The sequence below is a fragment of the Vidua chalybeata genome, chromosome 4, assembly GCF_026979565.1.
Source record: "Vidua chalybeata isolate OUT-0048 chromosome 4, bVidCha1 merged haplotype, whole genome shotgun sequence".
NCBI classification, from domain to species: Eukaryota; Metazoa; Chordata; class Aves; order Passeriformes; family Viduidae; genus Vidua; species Vidua chalybeata.
In genome coordinates this window covers 50146924-50168166 of record NC_071533.1, presented here as the reverse complement: position 1 = coordinate 50168166, position 21243 = coordinate 50146924, and the positions used below count along the sequence as shown (strand labels likewise).

General features: G+C 41.3%; 2 protein-coding genes across 3 annotated transcripts; one reads left to right on the top strand and one right to left on the bottom strand.

The window, feature by feature from the left end:
• The first annotated feature begins 455 nt into the window (after positions 1-455).
• Positions 456-14663, top strand: KLB (klotho beta). Its single transcript, XM_053939913.1, has 5 exons — positions 456-1266; positions 5952-6459; positions 8740-9008; positions 10522-11665; positions 13282-14663. Exons 1-5 carry the CDS (start codon positions 529-531, stop codon positions 13641-13643), a joined length of 3021 nt encoding a protein of 1006 aa, XP_053795888.1. The 5' UTR covers positions 456-528; the 3' UTR covers positions 13644-14663.
• RPL9 (ribosomal protein L9) lies at positions 8373-21225 on the bottom strand. Of its 2 annotated transcripts, none has more exons than XM_053939912.1 (8): positions 21168-21225; positions 20752-20798; positions 20556-20671; positions 19626-19721; positions 19178-19310; positions 16769-16849; positions 16176-16291; positions 8373-9390 (listed from the first exon to the last, which is right to left on the bottom strand). In XM_053939912.1, exons 2-7 carry the CDS (start codon positions 20795-20797, stop codon positions 16185-16187), a joined length of 579 nt encoding a protein of 192 aa, XP_053795887.1. In that variant the 5' UTR covers position 20798; positions 21168-21225; the 3' UTR covers positions 8373-9390; positions 16176-16184. The 2 variants fall into 2 exon arrangements, with proteins under 2 accessions (XP_053795887.1, XP_053795885.1); XM_053939910.1 differs by lacking the exon at positions 8373-9390 and adding an exon at positions 15060-15172 and having other exon boundaries at positions 21168-21223.
• Positions 21226-21243: the final 18 nt, after the last annotated feature.

The following is a 21243-nucleotide window of genomic DNA, read 5'->3' as shown; positions in this document are numbered from 1 at the left end:
CAGGGTAAGACTGAGGAATCATGCACTGCCCTTCCAGTCATCCCATTACACAGATAGGATAAATCTCCTTTAAATTGGTGATTATGTAGTGTGCATTGTATTCATGTTTCCTCAGAATACAGCTCCACAAGAAATAAAGGATATGATAGCTTCTTAGACCCTCTGTCACCTATATTATCCCACCTGAATGACTGACCTTTAAATTATGATAAATTAGTTCCTAGCATTTCTGTTGTTGAGGCAGGCTGCAGTAAGAAGCCAGGTGGGTTCTTACTGCAGTGGGCATACAGAAGCCACCTCCCTATAAATTACACCATTCTCAGACCTGTTCTACGTCTCACAGTTCAGGCTAATCATTGACAGGGCTTTTACAATCACAAGCTTTTAGTGAAGCTTTGATAAGACACTCCAGCAGCTTGTGGCAAATGAAAACGGTCTGCACGGCGTGGACTCCAGCAAAAGAATGGAATTTTTTCAGCATCAGTACAAGAAATCTGATTTTTAACACTGGCACTATAAACTGGCATAATGTGCGGCCAACGACTGGAGAAGATTGTTGCTTTTTGGACGTTAGTTTTCGTAAGGATAGTTACCGGGCTTGCTGGAGAGGGAAGAGCTGTGTGGAAAAAGGACTCCCACTTCAGCCCCGTGAGCGAAACACAGATGTTTTTATATGACACTTTCCCCAAAGATTTTCTCTGGGGGGTAGGGACAGGAGCTTTCCAGGTGGAAGGCAGCTGGAGGAAGGACGGGAAAGGCTCCTCCATCTGGGACCGCTTCACCCGCTCGGAGTTCAGGGACACTGACAGCACAGGCACCTCCAGTGACAGTTATATCTTGTTGGACAAAGATTTGTCTGCTCTGGATTTTTTGGGAGTTACTTTTTACCAGTTTCCAATTTCATGGTCAAGGCTTTTCCCCACTGGAGTGGTGGCAGCTCCCAATGAAAAAGGACTTCAGTATTATAACACCCTTATTGACTCTTTACTCTACAGAAATATTGACCCCGTGGTCACACTGTACCACTGGGACCTGCCCTTGATGCTGCAAGAAAAATATGGGGGATGGAAAAATGAATCAGTGATTGATATCTTCAATGACTATGCCACGTTTTGCTTCCAGACCTTTGGGGATCGTGTTAAATATTGGATTACAATCCACAATCCATATTTAGTTGCTTGGCATGGATATGGCACAGGTATTCATGCTCCTGGAGAGAGAGGGAAAATAAGAACTGTCTACTCAGTAGGACACAATTTGATCAAGGTACAGTATAACAAGATTTTACAAATTGATCTTGCACTGATGTGGGAGATAATAGGAGGAATTGGTCCTGTGATCAATGTTTTTTTAAAAAAATCACCTACTGTGAAAGCACCAAGAAATAGCCTTTAGCTAAGGCAGTCTTTCTGTTGACCCTCACTTTGATCTTAGTGCTTGTCACAACAGCTGACTCAGTAATTATTTGTTTTAAAGTGCTTCTTTATTATTTTATTTAAATTAGCTTTTACATACAAATTCTAACTCTTAAAGACCATTCTTTGTTCTTTACATTTAGTTAAACAGATTTGGCCATACTGAAATGACTATTCTATTAGTTTAGAAGGAAAATAATTTGTATTTGCATATTAAATCAACTTTACTGGCCATAGAGTATGTATATCTAAGTCTGATTTGTTCTAGTTTAGTAAGATCATATTGCAAAATGTTTGCTTCTAAACTAGTAAGGTTGGTGCTTCTTGGGTTCAGAAGAAAACAAATGTCCTTTTCAGTACTTGAGAGTTTCAAATTATTTCCATGATGTACAGTATTTTTTTGCATCTGCTGTGCTCAAAGTGCTTTACAGAACAGGTCTCTATCCCATCTTTGCAGCCAGTATAATTTTCCCTGCTGAGACTATTCTTAACTGTCACAAAGATAATTGTTCTACAACTTGCCATACATTGCACATTTAATTAACAAATAAATCTGAATAGGTTAATCCTACAGAAAGAAGTATGCAAGTGGGAAAAAAATATATTTTAAAGAGTAGTTAAAATATTCTGCAACTGACAAATTCTTGCATTTGCTTCTGGCCTTGAACCTTCAGAACATCATTTTCCAAGAAAGTCACACTGCAGTCAATAGAAGTTTTACAGAGAGAAAATTTGTCAAGAATCCTGAGTCACTAACTGATTTCAGACTTAGCAGAAGAATTATTTAAGTGTCCATTGCAGATCATGTCCTTTTCTGTGCCCAGCTGCATTACTCCCAGCTCTTTGATAGATCTCACTATGCCAGGATCTCTTCATGGATGCTGCTGACTTTGGGATCTGTGGATGAGTGTGCCGCAGGAAAGTCCTATAATTCATCCTCCTTAAAAACAAATTTCTACTTCATGAATGGGAAATAATTAATAATTACCTCTGTGTCCTACCAGACAATTCCTTCCCTTCCCCCAAAGGAGACTCCTTTCCTCAGGATGCAGAAAGATGAAACTACACCAGCACCTGTATTTCTTACAGGAGAAGGGAAGCCTGTCTCCATCAAGTATGGCTCTAGGGTGGACACCAGAATCACCTGTGCTTGTAAATGTCTTTGCTGGAAGATTTTTCAAATCAGTGATGATGTAAAATTCAGCACTGATTCATAGTTTTTTGATGATTTGTTATTTTCAGGTTAGCTTTCTTAGATTTCTTGGTAATCATTAGGGAAAACACAATCCAAATGCAGAACAATTAACAGACAACAAATTATGATAGTAAAGCCTCAGTCCTTCATAACACCCTCTGAAGAAGTGTAGTCACCTGCATCTCGACATGTAGGCAATCCTTCACAAGGATTGAGATTCAGTTTGCAAAAAAAAGGGTTTAATTCTACTTTTGCTCTACTGACTATGGGGCATCTTTACCACAGACCAAAAAAGCCTTGAATGGAAATACACTCTCCAAATAAGCCACACACCCTTGTCCTTCTTCTGAACAGTAACATCATCATCATCAGACTACATTCTAGTTCTTCATGGTTTAAACACCAAACAAGTAAACACAAAGCCCAAAAAATTTTATTATCATTTTTTCAATTGCAGTTTTCCTAAATGTTCTTGATTTCCAGCACACTAAAATAACTCCATATACCCCTGACATTGTTTTGTATACTCATTGCTATTCAAAGAAAAATTGGTTGACTAAAGTATCTTAAGAATTTGAAAGTATTGCTCTACTGAAAGCTCTTTGCATGTGCATATGTTAAATTACAGGATCAGAATTTCAAGGAGTATGAGAATGTTTCAAAAAGAGAGAACAAATACTGTTGGCTTCAGTTTATTAAGTTGACTTTTCTAGCCTTTTTACATAGTTAGTACTAACTGACATAGTACTCTCTGTGACTTTTGAGACTAGGGAATATTTTCTACTTTTATACCAGGAAAATATGCTGAAATTAATGAGTCATACTTATCTAGAATAAATACCCAATATTGATCCTACTTTAACTGTGTATTTAGCCTTGACATTTGTCCTTGCTCTAACAAGGAAAATGAAAGATTAGGAATTAAACTATAACTGAAAAAAGATTAGTCAAGATTTACTGAAAATACCCAATTTGATGTATGATACGGCTTTTAAATTGATGTTTGTTTCATATCTGGTCTTAAAAAACAAATTCTGTGAATCAGCTGATTCCATCAACGATAGTTTGCATTTAGCAAACACCTTCTATCTGAGAATGCTAAGCTTCTTTACAGATAATTAACAACTCAGATTTATAGATAAGCAAATTATATTGTGTCTGCTATGTCTGTAAAACCCTTACTGTAGACAGTGACAAGTTTTTTACAGTTAAAGAGTTAATCCTCAGAATTAAGTCATCAGTGATACATACGAATTTGTATATGAGCATTCTATCTTGACTCATATGAAATGCACTTATATATACTTGAGGTCTACTCCTCTAGAGTTATACCTGGGCCTATATCCTCTACTGTACATTATTTTTAATAGCAATTTTATTTTCTTCTAATCACCTCCTGAAGATGTGTATGAATATGAGTTATCCCTGATTGGCTTTTACATGTCAATATAATATTCTAATTAGTTGTTTTTTGGCAAAGCCATCTTTCTCCTCTTCACCTAGAAAAGTGTGATTGCTATGATTTACCTGGAGTTATTGTCATGGTACTTGGCACTGTGCATCATACAGCTGAGTGCAGTGGGGGTTTCTTGTTAAGCCATATGCCTCTCGTTCAACAGTGGTGTTTGTGGGCTGTGTCTGGAGAAAAACTGTATAAACCAGGTGAGAAAACCCTAGAGGCAGAGCACAGAGTAAGCCTGGCCCCAGCAGCCACCCCAGTCTGGAGGGACTTTAGGAGAGGACAGTGAGGGCAACTGGGGAGATAGCACTGGCCACTTAAATTTTCTGATGAGGCTACTAAGAAATCCATTTTATAACACTCTAACTCTATCTTGCAATTTGCCTCATTATTCCATTTTTGCTGGCTTCCCTCTTCAGCTACAGAACCTGCATTTCAAAGGTTAGTGTCACTTTATCAGTATTTTCAAAGACAGACTTTGAACAAATCTTACGAGCATGACCTTAGAAACCATAAACAACTGATACACAAAATTTCACAAACTGTAATTCTTTGGTACTGCCCAGCTTAAACAAATACCTACCTGACATCAGGCCTTTTGGAGGTTTTTTAAAACTGTCAAGGCTGTATGTTTCTAGATAAATTAACTGAAATTATTGTCAAAGGTAAGCAATGCTGTTTGGCTTAGTAATGATGACAATCTAACTCAGCACTCAGTGTTTCACAATGCTCCTAATGTTTTTCTCTGGGTGCAAACTATTATTTTCTTTCCAGCTTAAGAGTGTAATGCCACATCACAGGCAAAAGGTAAACCCTGAGTTACTTGACAACTCTTCAGCTGGGAGAGGTCAGCTCCCCTCCCCTGCGTCAGATCACCCGATGTGATTCACGCAGCAGCCCAGAGTCACTCCTCTCTGACCTACCTGTCCTGTTTCCTTATAGGACTTTGACAGTGCTAGTGGTTCCTCAGTCTCCCATGTGTTTCTGGTTTTGTGTAAGTTTTGTCTGCTGTATGCCCTTATTTAAGTAATTAATAATATGACATTTGAAGCTAATTGTGATGTGTAATAACGACACACTTTCTAAAACATTATGATAATCAGAAAAGCAGTATTAAGATGTGATACAGTGCAGTGGTCATTTCAAAGAAGAAATTAACTAAAATCCTGAACAAAATTCTCACTCAGAGCTGTGAAAGTTGACATTTGGGTTCAAATTCACAGCTGGGTCCTTTGCCCAAGTTTTTACATTTAGGAATTGTGCAAATATCAAAACTTGAACACTTGCTCATATGACTAGGCCAGAATAAAGCAACTAAATCCCAAGAAGAGGGATGGGGTGGATGTGGTTTGATCAGAGTAAGTCCAGGTAACCCCTGGAGCAGAGAGCAGTTAGTAGCACAGAGTCACCACTGACAAATAAAATATCATATGAGATGCATCGTTGATGGAATAATTGTAAAGATGGTTTGAAATTTTAACCATACCAGGAATCACCACTTGACAGAGAAAGACTCAGATGGGACTGGCTAGATCACAGAGTTCAAATCCCATTGATAGAGCTGTTCCAAAGTATCTCTGTAACAACAGCTGTTCTCATCCCTGCTGGGATCTCTCCTGAAATTTAGACATGTGCTAAAAGGCAAAAAGCCACAGCCCCAGCGTGTCATAGGACACGAGTTACTGAGCATTGCCCTCATCTCAAGGAACCTTGCAGGGTAACAGTGATTGCCCATTAAACTGTGCAGGGTAATTCATGTTCCTTAATTGATACTTCCATATAAGCCTGCAGTGACTCAGATGGAGCTACCTGCCTCTCTAGCTGCCAATGCACAAAGAGACTTGTTAAGAGTTACAATTTAATGCTATTTTTCTCTCATCAGGCTCATGCAAAAGTTTGGCATACCTACAAAGAACACTTTGAACCCTATCAGAAGGGGATGATATCCATAGTATTGGGATCCCACTGGATCGAGCCTAACAAATTGGAAGATGAGTCGGACATTTCTAAATGTCAGAAGTCCATGGAGAGAGTACTCGGATGGTTTGCTAAACCTATCCATGGGGATGGGGATTATCCAGAAGAACTGAAAAATGAATTCTTGTTTTTGCCACACTTCACCGAAGATGAAAAAAACTACATAAAGGGAACAGCTGACTTCTTTGCGTTTTCCTTTGGTCCGAGTAACTTTAAACCTCCAAACACTCTACCAAAAATGGGACAAAATTTGTCACTCAATTTGAGGGAAGTACTGAACTGGATTAAACTGGAATACAACAGTCCTCGAATCTTGATTGCAGAGAATGGCTGGTTCACTGACAGCCATGTGAAAACAGATGACACCACAGCTATCTACATCATGAAAAACTTCATTAATAAGGTTTTACAAGGTTTGTACAGAAATTACTTGTTGGATTTTTCAGAGAGCACTTTTGATCATTTGATATTTAGTTCTGTAATAATTTAATTTTTTTTAAGAGATAATGGCAACAAAGTTAATCATTAATTATTTATACTGCATGAGTACAAGTCACGGATCAGGATCTACTGGTGCTAGGTGTTGTACAAACAGAAAAAACCCATAGCCCCTGTCCCAGAAAGCTAAAGTCCAACATCTGCATTGGGTTAAGGTTGGTTAGGGTTAGGGTTTCCATACTGAAACTATTACTCCTGCCTATAGTAGGTACAGCAAAGCCTTGAGATCGTCTTCTGTGAATGTCACCTCTGGTGACATAGAGAGCTTAGTTAACTCCTGAGCTTTCCTACCTTCAGCTCTTTATTTCTGCCCCAAACCCTCCCTTGTTTTTCAGGGGGCTTTTCTCATCCTCACTCTAACAGTCAGGATCCTGACCTGTTTCTGCCCTCTCCTTTCACTGTCCCTGCAGACAATGCTACAAACATACTCTCACTCTGATCCACCAGGTCTCTATCTATCACTTGCCTAACTTTTAATTTTCTTTACCATAAAGTATACATAAAATAGTAATTTTTCCTCTACCCATTCAAATGGCCACAAAATCTCAGCATGTACCATCTCAAGTACAACAGCATCTTTTGCTCTGACAATTAAACTTATCCCCATCTATTTAATATACTTCTACAAACAAAAATGTTCTCAGTTGTCACTTATTGTGTCCCTAGATGTCTGCTCCCATTTGTTCAACCCTCCTCATTGTGGACATCAAGTACTCAACTTTACTTAAAAGGCCATTATAGCTTATGTCTTTATCCTCTACACGGTTCTCTGCCTCTGCATTTTGTAATGGGTATTTTCAGATATTTTTCCCATGATTTCCCTAATGTAGAAGTTGCCTTCTTTGAAAATTCATGCCCTTGTATTGCTTTGTTACATTTCCTCATCTCCTTTCCAGTATTCTGGCCTTGTCTATCATCTTCCCATATACTCACATTGCAAGCTATTGGGCTTTCTGATTTCATCTGGCAACTACGAAAACATCCAGCTGGACTGTGCCCATGCTTCTGGGTACCTTAGAACTCTGCTGCATCAATACACGCATTGTGCAAAACTGCTTTCTGCTCAAGTTGCAGCCTGGTGTGACTAGGGCAAGGAGGTTCAGTGGATACAGAACAATGCAAAACGGTATGTCCTGAGAAAATGAGGCTAAATGATATTGCAAAGAATAAACCAGAAAACTTCATCTTTATTCCTTGGCTTACTGGTGTGGTGGGCTACAGGTAAAATATGGCTTGTCCACCTGTCTGTGTCAAAATCCTCAGCAACCCTACTTGGTCATTTCTTTGCCTTGGGTATTCCAGCCCTGATAAGGTTAACATGAAGAGTCATCCTGTGTTATTTCCTAGCTTAAAGGTGGTGACAGGCAGTGAACATGACTGACTGTGAAGTTTGGACTTTTCCTTCCAGGCTGCCAGCTGGCACGAGCCTGCACAGGTGAAAAGTGTTGTGGTTAGCTGGTGTCTGCTAAGAAGTGCTTTGCAGGCTCTGCTGCCCTTCCTAAAGAATCAGGTTCCACATCTGAGAAAGCAGTTGTGTTGTTATCTTTCACATATATTATATGTAAAAGATCCTATCTAGACTCCTTTGCAAGAGGGACATTAAGATTGCCTGAAGAAATCAGCATGCACTGCACCCATTTTGTGCATAAATCTGTCTCTGGGTTGCTCTACCCTACTTCTCTAAAGTCATTAACAGTCCCATGCTAACAAACAAAAAAAAAAAATTCCAATCTACAAGCTAAGTAGACATTCCCAAATATTTGAGCTTATAGACATCTTTCAAATAAAGGTAGAGAGTTTTAGCTTCATGACAAATTTACAAACCAGATCAACTGTTGCTCCTTTTATTTTAATTCACGATTCTCTAATTTTACTGGTATTATTTTACTGGCAAATTGTCAAATGAAACATCAAACCTGGATGTAGTACAATATTTCTTGCTTGGTCAGAGCAGAAATAAAGAATCCTACAGTAATTTAATTTCTTAAGGACACAATTTCTTAGTGACACCATTTTTTTTTAGTAAATGAAGACTAAGATATATACATCAGTTTTGCAATGAATTACAGTGGGTCAATACAGATCTTGAGAAGACAGCCAAGATTTTCAAAATAAATAGCACTTCCTCATAAATATCCCTTATATATGTTAGAGTACTAAATACAAGACTCTTGATGCTACCTTCTCTTACGCAGCTATTAAATACGACAACATAGATGTGTTTGGTTACACAGCCTGGTCCCTCCTTGACGGCTTCGAATGGCAACATGCTTACAACATCAGGCGTGGATTATTTTATGTAGATTTCAAAAGCAAAAAAAAGGAAAGGATTCCTAAGTCATCTGCACTTTATTATAAACAAATCATACGAGAAAATGGCTTCTTCCCAAAGGATTCTACCCCAAACTTGCAAGCTCAGTTCTCCTGTGAGTTCTCCTGGGGTATCACCGAGTCTGTTCTCAAGGTAAGCATAAAATACAACGCGGATCTCTGGAAACAGAGTGGTCAGCAGCTTCATGAACAAATGGCTGCATATGGCACCTTGCATTCAAGAATTTCAATGCACACTGCCAACAGAAGTTAAGCCATAATTGCATTGGTTCAATTTCATGTTTCCAGGTTTTCAGGTGAGCTGGTCACAGAGTGCTGGCTACTGCTGCAGCAGCAGACCCTGCTGCAGGAGCCTTTCAAGCATGGCTCTCTCTCTGCTTGCATCTCCATGTGGCAGATCAGATGAGGAAATTTCAGACCAAGAAGTTGATCCAACCAATTGTTACTGGGTTATTTTTCAACCAGGGGTTTCCAAATCCAGTTTGCAGTGTGGCCATAGGGATGCTTGTGAAGGCCTGATGGAGAGAGTGACAAAGGGCAAGGACAAGGTGATTACACTGGTGGCAGCAGAGCTACCTGCAGGCTCCAGGTCTTGTCTAGAGCAGAAACACATTCCTGGGTTAGGCCTGGCTCTAAGTGCCACTCAAACAAGTGGGTAAGAAGCCATTCTTTAAAAAGACACCTAGCAGAGGTGAAGATAATTAACCTTGAGGTTTTACTATCTGAGCTCACATTAGAAAACAGATTATACCACCTTTGTCCAAACTGGTTCCTACAGGACTTGATACTTTATTTTTCTGCTATTTCTGCTTTAAAACTAGTAAATAAACTAACTGCATGTATGGGCAGTGTTGGGATACCCATCTTGTCACTGCAGACACAGTCGCATGACAAATATCAGCCTCCAAAAATAACAACAAAATCCCATAATTTAACCTATTCACTGACAACCGTAGGGGAAGAAAAAGTTAAGCTTCTATAAATCTTGTTAATATACAGCACCAAAAAAAGTACATTTCCTTTAAAAAAAAAATCTAAATATTTTAAACTTCACTATATTGTACTTTGAAACCTAAAAAAAGCATTTAAAAATTGGAATATTAAAAAAAAAAGTGTTATTCCAAACTTTTTCAACTAGTAGGAGTTAGAAAAGATATAACTAAATGCCACAAGCTGTTTGTGTCAGATTACTATGCCTCAGTTTCACAAGGTTGATCACAGCAGCAGTGCCAAAATAATCCATGCCTGCCTTATACAGCCCCTGGTGCTTGTTCTCACCACCCGCTCTCCTGGCAGCTGCCTGAGACCTGCTGTGTGCATGACCAGAGTGAACTCGACCAGGGAGAGCTATCTCTGTGAAAACATGCCATGTAGGCTGGTGGCAGGGCAAATGCCCACGTGTAATCATAAAGAAAAAAGTGCAATTTTGATGTTTTTCATAGGGAAAGGAACAGAAATTATAAGATGACCACTAGCACAAAGTCCATATAGGTGAGTTGGTTATCCTCTTCCCCCTGGAGCATCTAAGCAGGGCCTTCTGACATCCAGCACTAATTGACAGCTAAACACAGGCAGAAATGCAGACTACAAGCAGGTATTAAGTTCATTTAATTCAAACCCATTGTAGCATATTTTTATTTTCACAGGCAGAATCAGCAGCTTCCTCGCCACAGTTCTGCGATTCCAGCTTGTACCTCTGGAATGTCACAGGAGATGGGCTTCTGCACAAAGTTGAAGGGGTAAAGCTAAAAACCCGACCAGCACAGTGCACAGATTTTGTCAGTATTAAAAAGCAACTGGATCTCCTGGAAAAAATGAAAGTCACCCATTACAGATTTGCACTTGACTGGTCACTAATTTTACCCAATGGAGATTTGTCAGTGGTCAACAGACAAGTTCTTAGGTATTACAGATGTGTGATTAGCGAAGTCCTGAAACTCAACGTTCAATCCATGGTCACCTTGTATTATCCAACTCACACCTACCTGGGCCTGCCGGGTCCTTTGCTGCAGACAGGAGGATGGTTGAACCAATCCACTGCCTATGCTTTTCAAGACTACGCAGCTTTATGTTTTAGGGAGCTTGGTGATTTGGTTAAACTTTGGATTACAATAAACGAGCCTAACCAGCTAAGCAATGTCTACAACAGGAGCAGCAATGACACCTACCGGGCAGCACACAATTTATTAATAGCACACGCCATGGCCTGGAGAATATACGACGAGCGGTACCGGTCCTCTCAGTATGGCAAAGTGTCCCTGTCCCTGCATTCGGACTGGGCTGAGCCTGCCAACCCCTTCTTTGAATCTCATTCAAAAGCTGCCAACAGGTTTCTTCAGTTTGAAATAGGCTGGTTTGCCAATCCCATATTTAAGACTGGGGACTATCCAGCTACTATGAGGGAATACATTGCCTTTAAAAACAGAGAAGGCCTTTCATATACTTTGTTGCCATCTTTCACAAGTGAGGAAAAGCAACTTGTCAAAGGTGCAGCTGACTTCTATGCACTGAATCATTTCACCACCAGATTTGTGATTGACGAACCTCAGAATGGAAGCCAGTATGAATTTGATCGTGACATTCAGTTTCTGCAGGATATCACCTGCCTGAGCTCCCCTTCTCGTTTGGCAGTGGTGCCTTGGGGGATGCGTAAAGTTCTCAGGTGGATCAAAAAAACTTATGGTGACATCGACATTTACATCACAGCAAATGGAATAGATGACCCATCCTTAGACAATGATGAACTTCGAAATTATTACTTGGGCAAATACGTACAAGAGGTTTTAAAAGGTGAGTACATGACAGATTCAAGTTCCCCAGAGCCATTTCCATGGCTCAGACCCCAGCACAGCTAAGTCTTGCCCTGGACAGAGTGAGCAGACCTGGTTCAGGTGCAGGAGCCAGCAGCACTAAGCCCCTGAGGGGCCCAACTCTGCAGTCACACTCAGGGCAGCTACAACACAAAGAAATGGCATCAGGTGCCTTGCACAAAATGCAGCTACAGCTGCCTCCAGTTTAAACCATGAGAGAAGCTCTCTGGGCATGCACATAGAGTAGTTACTCAGAATTAGGAGATGGCACTTCAGCCCAACAACTCCCAAGAGACAATTAACGTTTCTACTCCCCAAAGAAAGGCAAGAGCCTCCTTGCTTACTGAAATAGTCATTGGACAGGAAAGTGCAAGTAAGTCCACAGAGACCTGAAAGGACATACAGAGGAAATACAGCAGGGCACCAGCAGCACCAGCTGCTGTTGAAGGGAGAGTCCAGCTCTAGTTCTTGTTCCTCTACTTGTTTTCTCCTGGGCACATACGGAAATCTACTTCTTCACTTTAGAGAAAAACTAGCAAGTTATGGAATTAGAGAACAAAAACATTCAAGCAAAGGATCTTCAGCAACAGCTTATTCTATGAGAAATGCTGCAGGGACCTCACCCTTCCCCTACCCTCCCTCTTCCTCCAACCAATCATTAAAGAAAAGCAGTGAGACACAGGCTACCAGCAAGGCCTTGGTACCTGAACCATACAGGCAAAATGAGATGTGCAATACATCCCTGCCCTCACTGTTCCCTACTGATGAGCATTAGAGAGAGCCTGATCAGGACATGGGGGGTTCAAAAGCTTTTCTGAGGTAACTGACATCAAACACAGTCTAGGTATCCTGGGTTCTTCTCTCTAGCAGTTAATAAAAAATGAGACAAATCTTACTCATGGCTAAGCATGGCTTCAGACTACTTTTAGACACCAAGAAAAAAAGTGTTCTCTCTCCGGGGCTTAGCTTTCTCAGTTACCACAGGACTGATAAGCATTTGCTGATTTGTTTTCCATGCTAACTTCATACTGCAAACAAAAGAACAATACATTACTAAAGGAAGTAAGTTATTAAATGTTTACATGTTCTTAGTCTGGGTCACATTCCCAACTATACTCACTGCTTGCACATGACTTCAAGGCCTGCTATTTTAATTTTCACCCACCACTTGGGTGCAGCAGTGTAACACAAGAGCCATGCATGCTGCAGATGAGCAACTGGGTTTGGAGCAGGGCAGGAATTTGTGCAAAGCTGCTGTCATAGCACTTAGGGGCAGCTGTTCCCAAGTCTTTGCAGCTGGTTTCAGTTAAGAGCAGCATCTAGTTTTTCCCAGGAAAACAAACTCCAACCCTGTACAAATCCAGTTTTCATGGCGTAGGTCCAAAAATTCCCAAATCATAAGTATTTTTAAAAAAAAGTAAGGCACTGTTCCTATGTAATTAAGACATCTGAGTATTAGAAGCAGTAAATATTTTATGATGTAAGTACCCTTTTTAAATTTATAAAAATTTGAACTCCTTACCCAGAAAGTCTGCAGGTTTTACCTGACACGTAAGTTTTTATTAACACTTTGTTTTGGTTTCTTTTCCTTCTCAGCCTACCACATTGACAAAGTCAAGATTAAAGGCTACTATGCATTTAAGCTGACTGAAGAAAAATCTAAGCCTAGATTTGGATTCTTCACTTCGGATTCAAAAGGAAAGCCTTCAGTAAGATTTTACAATAGCCTGATAAGCAACAATGGCTTTCCTGCTGACCACTCAGTCTGTGGCCCCTCTAGCCACGAAAAGCAGTGTAGCTTCTGCTTGTTTATTTCTCAGAAGAAGCCGTTAATATTCTTTGCCTGCTGCCTTTTCTCTACCCTCAGTTTGCTTTTAGCTATTATTTTTTTTCACAAAAGAAAAAGAAGGAAACGTTTTAAGGCAAAAAGCATCAAATGCATCTGTGTCTCATTTTAAAAGGGGGCACAAGCCCACTTTCAGTGAGATCCATCACTGCATTCTACAGTGGATGATACCACTCAGACAACTGTGGAAAAGCACTGAGTCACTCCAGTCACACACACCAATCATTTCATTCAAAAACGAAGTAATCACATTGACAGGAAGAACAGCCATGGCACTTGTTTCTAGTGAAATTACTTTTATCCACCTACTGTACCTAGAAGACAACTTCATCTGTTAAAAAAAATTAATTATGACCCTCCTGTGCCTTGGAATAACCTTTAAAACAGCTTTACTTGCAAAGATAAACTTTTGAGAACTGATATGCACCTTTTAAAGTTTTGTGATGTGTATTCATGTTATGAGTGTTGTTCAGCATGAAACTGCAGCTGTTAGGGTTTAGAAGTGTTATTAAACTCCATAAAACTTCAACTAAGTACAACACCAGGAATGAAACGTGCCAGGCCAGCTTCTGAAGATACCCCTAAAAGAACAAAACCAAGTTACCTCCATTATTGACCAACAGATATCCCTTACAGATTGGGTGAAGTAGTTTTAAGCAAATATAACTGGAGATAAAACCATATACAGTCACTATTTTTCACCTCCAAAACGGAGCAGCCATAAAAATTTTTACTAGCAGAGAACATCTAAATAAATAGTTAACCCACTCAATAGTGAGGAATGTAAATTGCACTTGTCATTATACAAGTGGATTTTGGGCAATTTTGGAATTTTTTAACATGCATGGGATGCTTTAGCAACTTGTTGCCAAGTATGTTTCTGCACTATCCCAATATTTTATATACTTTTTCCAAAATGAATGGAGCAAGTGACAATGTGGATTTTACTACTGCACAGAAATAGTACAACCTCCCAGTTAGATGTTGCTACATGGCAAGATTAGCAGTGAAGAAACCAAGCTGTATCCACAGATAATTCACTGCTGGTGAAACTCAGCAATACACTCTGATTGAGCTTTGAGGTCAAGTCCTTTGTTTTCTTATTTGAGCAATAAAACATTGTATTTTCAGACTACTGCTTCTATCTATGTATTTAGTTTAAATGGTCTTACTAATCTAGTTCTATTGATTTCAGTTTTGTTTTTCATCTACTTCAGATTCTGTCATCACAAGTCTGAGGCTTGAGAAAAGATGTGAAAGAACACTGGTCTTCCCTCTATGAGAAAAATGCTTTTACTATTTCTTAATGACTCAAAAATGCCACTTCATGACTTTGGCACAGAAAGATCATGGTAGCATGGCCTACACATTGCCCTACCAGTCTCTGAGCACATTCATTCAGTCTGAATGAAGTCAAATGGTTTGAAAACACGTTGGTAGGGTGGAACCACTGTGCAATCTACTTCTCTAAAAGGTTCATGCAATCACCATTTAGTTCTTAAAAAAAAAAAAAAAAAAAACAACAAACTCAAGATATGAAATATAGTTTATTTTACTAAACCTTTAAAGGTGTTCGCACCTTGTACCAGCTGGCATTCCTGGTACAATGTCTCACGGTAATTACCCTTGGGATCCAGACAACTGTAAATAAAACATTAAGAGCTTTTAGAAAGATTTTAGCAGTGCAAAGGTGGAACTGAAAGTTTTTAACTGTTTGATGTTTATCTGATAATTTTAATGCAAGACAGACATTAATAGCTCAAAGAATTTGCTTGATTTCACACAGACAAAATTACTTAAAGATGCCTTCAAGCACAACAGCTCAACTTTTCAACAAATGTAGTAAGTTGCTCCATCTCTCAAGGCACTTAGAATGACACCAGAATTTTTTTTTTTGAGGCTTGCAAATGTTTGGTATCTGGAGGATGATTTTTAAAAAAAAACCAGTTTATGAAACTCACTTCACCTACATCCTGCCTCAAGCTTAGGTTCTCAAAGCACACAGCACAGAACTTATCTGCAAGTCAAACTGTCTCATCCTGCACAGGTGTTTTGTACTAAGTAAGGAACCATACACAGCTGAAACACATCAAATTTCTTTAGCAGTTAAATCCCCAAATCCTCATACTCAACTTCAGTAACAATACCCATGGACAATGTAAATAGTTGTCCTTGTTAAACTGACCTGTTTACCAGCATTTACATATTAACTGCTCGGAAGACCTTTATATATAAATTGGGTCCTGTCCACCATTTTAGTGAGGGTAGTGTCCAACCAGGAGGAACATTAGTTTGAGGTCTTCTCTGTAAATAGCTGCTGTAAACCAGTCTGTCAGGCCAGGTCAGCTGTTTTTAAATTCTCAGCCAGCACTGCAGCTCGCATTCACAATGCAGAGTACAGCCACTGGAGAGACAAGTTTTCTCCATATGGTAGCAAAATGCCAAGTTGATGAAAGATGGAAAACTGCTGTTGAAAGACCTACCGAAATTGAAGTTTTATGATGCATCTTACAACATCTTTTACAAATAAAATTTCATCCCTACTGGGAACCTGTTTAACCATGGCCATGTTGAAGCAGATAAACCTTGTCAAGTCCCCGTCTCTACAGAGAAGATGTACAATGTGCATTAAGATGATACCAACCTATGAGTTTTACTCATCTGCCTGCTGCACTGTTCCTTTCTCAGAAACATAGATACCATCCAAGAATTTCCTGATATCCTTGTTCTTGACTGTGGTGGCTTGCTGGATCAAAGCAGCTGCAGACAAAGTGAGACTATTAGCACAAAGCCAAAAGGTCCAAGCCAACTTGTAGTCTTTGTTTATGCTCCAGTATTTCAACTAACAAACAGGACTGTCATCTAGAGACAGAATTACCAACTTTAAATCCTGTAGAGTCTAATGAAAATAGGATGCATTTCACTGAGCTCATCTTGGCAACTTGGGGCAGAAGCACTTCATTACTGCACACATGTACAACTGAAAAGCTGAAAAGTTTGGTGCCAAAAATGCCCTAAGTACTGACTTGAAGAAGAAGGTTCTGCAGACTTGTAAAAACATCTTTAAGCTTAGAAACAGAGTAAGGAACTATGAAAAGCAATTACAGTCACTAGAGCAAAAAAAAAAAAAAAATCTGGGCTGTTCTTTACCTCAGGGTTTGAGGTAAAGAGTTTGCTAAGCTGACATCTTCAGATAAAAGTTTTCATATAATTTTCCACACATCTACTTTCACAAACCTGAATTAGAGACCAGCTCAATGTCATTCCCTTCAAGGATCAGCTCATCTTTCTGGGCTTGAGATACTGCGCAGGTAACACCTATGGAAAGGCAAACATATAATCCACACTGTTGAAGGTGTTAAGTGTATTAAAGAAACAATATTAATGTCCTGTCCCAATTTACATATCTAGACACTAATATTCAAGATAATTGTTGGCTCAGTAAGCAGGCCAACTCCACGTCTGCTGCCCTTTCCGACTTGCCGAGCCGTGGGGGCTTTTAGCCACTCGGCACAAAGCTCGGATAGCTGGTACATCTGAGGGTCCACCAGAAGAACGGGAGGGACACTCGGGCTGCTGAAATCCTGCTCGTTTATTGAAGGGTCGCAGAAGGGGCAAACAGGGAGACAACGAAGCAGAAGGGAGGCAGATTCCGAGAGCCCCAAAGGGCGGGGTGAGGATTCTTTTACTGCGTAGGGGTAGGAGGGTTTAGCATTCGAGGGTACAATCGGGAGAAGGCTAAAGGGAGGGGAAATATAACATTAACCAGTGGGGAAAAGGGAAAGGAATGTTCTTGGTGGAAGAACCAAAGGGAAAACGTGGAACAGAGAAGATTCTAGGCTAAGGGGCAGACTTGAACAATAACTGACAGGACAGGGGGAGGGTACAATTCTCTTACAAAAGGGGGTGGAGAACTCATACAACTGCTGTTTCCCATGGCAACCCTAGACTGACTTCCCCAACCCCTCCTCCTACATCTCCCCCGTTTTTATTTATTAAATAAGCACTTCCCAACGTTTTAAGCAATATACGTCTAAACAAAAATAAAGCAACCGAGATAATGAACATTATCAGAAAGATCCAAAAGAGTCCCTTGAGGATGATAGCAACCCACCCTGGGACACCCCATTGAGATAGCAGTTTATTCACAGGGTCTACAGTCGAGGTCTCAGTCTTGAGGTTGTCAACTTGCTCTTGGATCTGCTGGATATTAGCTTGGATGGATGTGCTCTTTGATGCCAGATTGAAGCAGCACATTCCTTCAAAGTCCTCACAGCCGTGGCCATGGGCGAGCAGTAAGAAGTCAATAGCAGCCCTATTTTGCAGTGTGGCGTGCCGGGTGACTTCTGATAATAATTAGCTTCTATGACTTTGTTAAAGAGAGCCCCTCAAATCCATTCCAGGGCTGTCCTCCCTCACAGCTTCAATTAACGATTAGTGCAAGTCACGCTCTGAAGTGAAAGCTACTGAAGTGATAGTCCTGCTTACCCATTATTACATTAGAGCATCAATCATCAACACTGTGTAGAAGCCAGTGCTTTGCCAGCACAGCTCTGTCAGCAAGGTGGTGCCATTTCCCACAGGCTTGTGCTCATTAAGACAAAACTGGAGTCAGCCCAATCAAAAGCTATTAAATCCCACCTGCCCCTGGCATGTCAGTACTGTGTTTACACTAGCAATGGTGCAAATACTCACAAGGAGTAAACGTGACGGCATTCAAGACTCTAACAGGAAACTTGAATTTGTAAGGGGAGTAACAGAAGTTTTTACAGTTTCATCTATTTAATCAACAGACATCAGATTTTAAGCCAGCCCATTACAGTAACAGTAAATGCTGACTTAAAAAGAAATCAAATACAATAATCAAACCCACCCTTAATATCCCACAGTAAATCAAAAACCCTGTAACTCTGCTGCACTGTTATCTACCAGTGTTTTGGGACAGGTCTGATGCATTCCTCTACAGTCACCCCAAAACATCATTAAATGTCCTTACCCATACCCTCACCAGAAGTGAAATTAGAAAAAAACCAAATGGATAAGGGAAGTCTTTCCTACAGTCTTTATGTAACTCTGTTTATGACATGTTTTATTGCCTCCCTCCAGAAGTTTAACAAGCTCCATCAAGTACCTGCTTTTCTGTTAGACATTTTACTGAAACTCCATGTGTGCAAGATGTAAGAACAACTAATAAGATGGTAATTTCTAAGTTTATTGTGCATGCTCCTAGATTATCAGCAAATTCAAACACCTTAAAGACCAAAACTATGATTCGGTATGAAACTACTTCATGTATAGTGTTTTAAAACAGAAACAAATCTAACACTAAGCAGCTGCAGGTTACCAATTATCAGCACTGTTAAGATCTCCCAGTGATTAAAGTAAATCCTGGATTCCTTGTATTACAGTAACTAACTCCAGACTGGTTATCAGCTAGCTCTTGCTAGTAAAGATAAATTACAGAGGCATTATTAGTAATAAATCTAAACAGTGGCAATGGTATCATAAGAAGATTACATAAATTCAGACAAGCACATGCTGCTCCAACAATTATTTCATCCTCTCCCATTCTCAGTGGCAGAGCCCAAAGAAAACAGCTTGGAAAGCCTAGTTAAACCAGCAGAGTATGTCTCCAGAAATGCTCACCTGGCCTCATCCGCACTCTGCGAATGTACTTCTCTCCCAGGAAGTTCCGGATCTCCACAAGCGAGCCGTTGTCCTGTATGACTACGTTGATCGGGAAGTGAGCGTACACCGACCTCATCTTGTAGCGAAAGCCCTGGGACACAGGACATAACCAGGTACTGAAAGCAGAACAGGCCCGAAGGCAGAACACATGCACGAAGCTTACAGCAGAAACTAAAGCCAAGGTGTAGCAACAGCTTCTGAGAAAGGGCAGGACACTGAGCCCGGGAGACATCCATCCCTTCCTCCACCTGCAGAACTTGCCTGATAGCGAAGGCAAGACAAAAAGCCAAAGGAGAAAGAAGCTGCATCTTGGATGCTTAGAAACGCCCTCCCTCCATAAAGTAAAAGGCTCTCACTGCAAGTAACAAAAAGGGCAGCAGCTATCCTGTTTCCAAACGCAACTTACCAGAGTGACCCCCTTGATCATGTTCTGTACATGGCTGCAAATTGTGCGAACTGTTGCCAGCTCCTTCCTGTTACCCCACCACTTGTCAACACGCAGCTGCATCAAAAATCACATTAACAAAGCTTTCAGCTACACTTCAAAACCAGCAACAAAATAATTCTGTGACAAACGAGGAACAAAACTTTCAGATAAACTACTTAAAGCCCACCAAACAAAAACACAGAACTGTTTTGTTCATTTGACAGACTACTTACTAAAGGCCCACCTGGTTCCTGTCTTTTAAATCCTAACCTGAGACATGGGAGAAACGTTTGTTTTCTTCAGGTCTTGCCACTAACAAGTCTTCAAAAGAGCTGGGGTAGATAAATATACAGTCTTGAGCTAAAGTATGCATTAGCAATTGCTAAGCATATTGTTTTAAAGTCTGCCTCCTATGCATAATCAACTTAAATGAAACACTGTGTGTGGATCCCCTGTTTTAATGAAACACTCGATCTTTGTGAAACAGTAGCTGAAATCAGTCACTCTTGATGTTTTCTTATACTTTTTGAGACATTAAGAAAAATCATGCATTTATTTATCTCTGCTCTCCTAATATAACTTGCAGTTTCTGGAAATACAGTAGACTGATTTTTATCCTCTAAAAGATCCAGTTTGAAGAACAGCATACAGTAATCAACCTCTTTCCCTGTAACTGTCACTAGGTAAGAATGCAATCCACATAATCACTCCCACAGTGCCCGAAGAGGCCCCACGCTTCCATCAGACCAATTTCTCTCTCAGAAAACACAGGAATAAGCAAAACCTACCCAACAACTCACCCGCAGCAGAGCATTTTTGGTCACTCTCCTACACCACCACCAAGTTTTTAAGCCAATAATAAAGCTCCCCTCTGTCTCCGGGCAGCGAAACGGCCTGTGCAGCACTCACCTTCTTGTGCTTCTTTCCCAGGAGGGACAGCTCCACGTTGATGTGGTTAAAATCCCTCCTCAAGGTTCCTCGGGGCCCCTTCACAATGACCGTCCGGCCCTTCAGCGAAACTCCCACTGCGGACCAAAGGCGGACACGCGTTAGAGGCTGCGGGGGCGGCACCGCCGGGCGCCCCCCGAACGCGGCGCGGACTGACCTTGCTCGGGAATGTCCACGGTCTGGTTGCTGAGGATGGTCTTCATCCTGCGGGAGACAACGAGAAAGGCTGGAGGCTCTCTTGGCCTTGTGCCCGCGGGGCCCCCGCCCGCTGCTCCCCTGCGCGACCCGACGCCCCCCCCGCGCTGTCACCGCCGGGCCCCGCTCCCCGCAGCGGCGCTCCCCGCCCGGGCCCGGAGCGCAGCGGGGCGCGGCGGCCTCAACGGGGCCTTGCCGGGAAGGCGCCGTCGCTGGGCCCTCTCGCGCGGGGTGCGGGCCAGGAGGCGCCGGCGGGGCCCGGCGCCGCCGCGGGGGGCTGCCCGCGCGCGGGCGGCGCGCTGGGGCTCCGAGCGCCGCGGATGGTCCCGGATTATCCCGGTGAGCCCGAGCGATCCCGGCGGCGCCGCCAGACCTCACCTTGCAGCGCACAGGGCCAAAAGAGACAGCGCATGACGTCATCACGTATTTGTAGCCGCTACGGGGCCCGTGACGT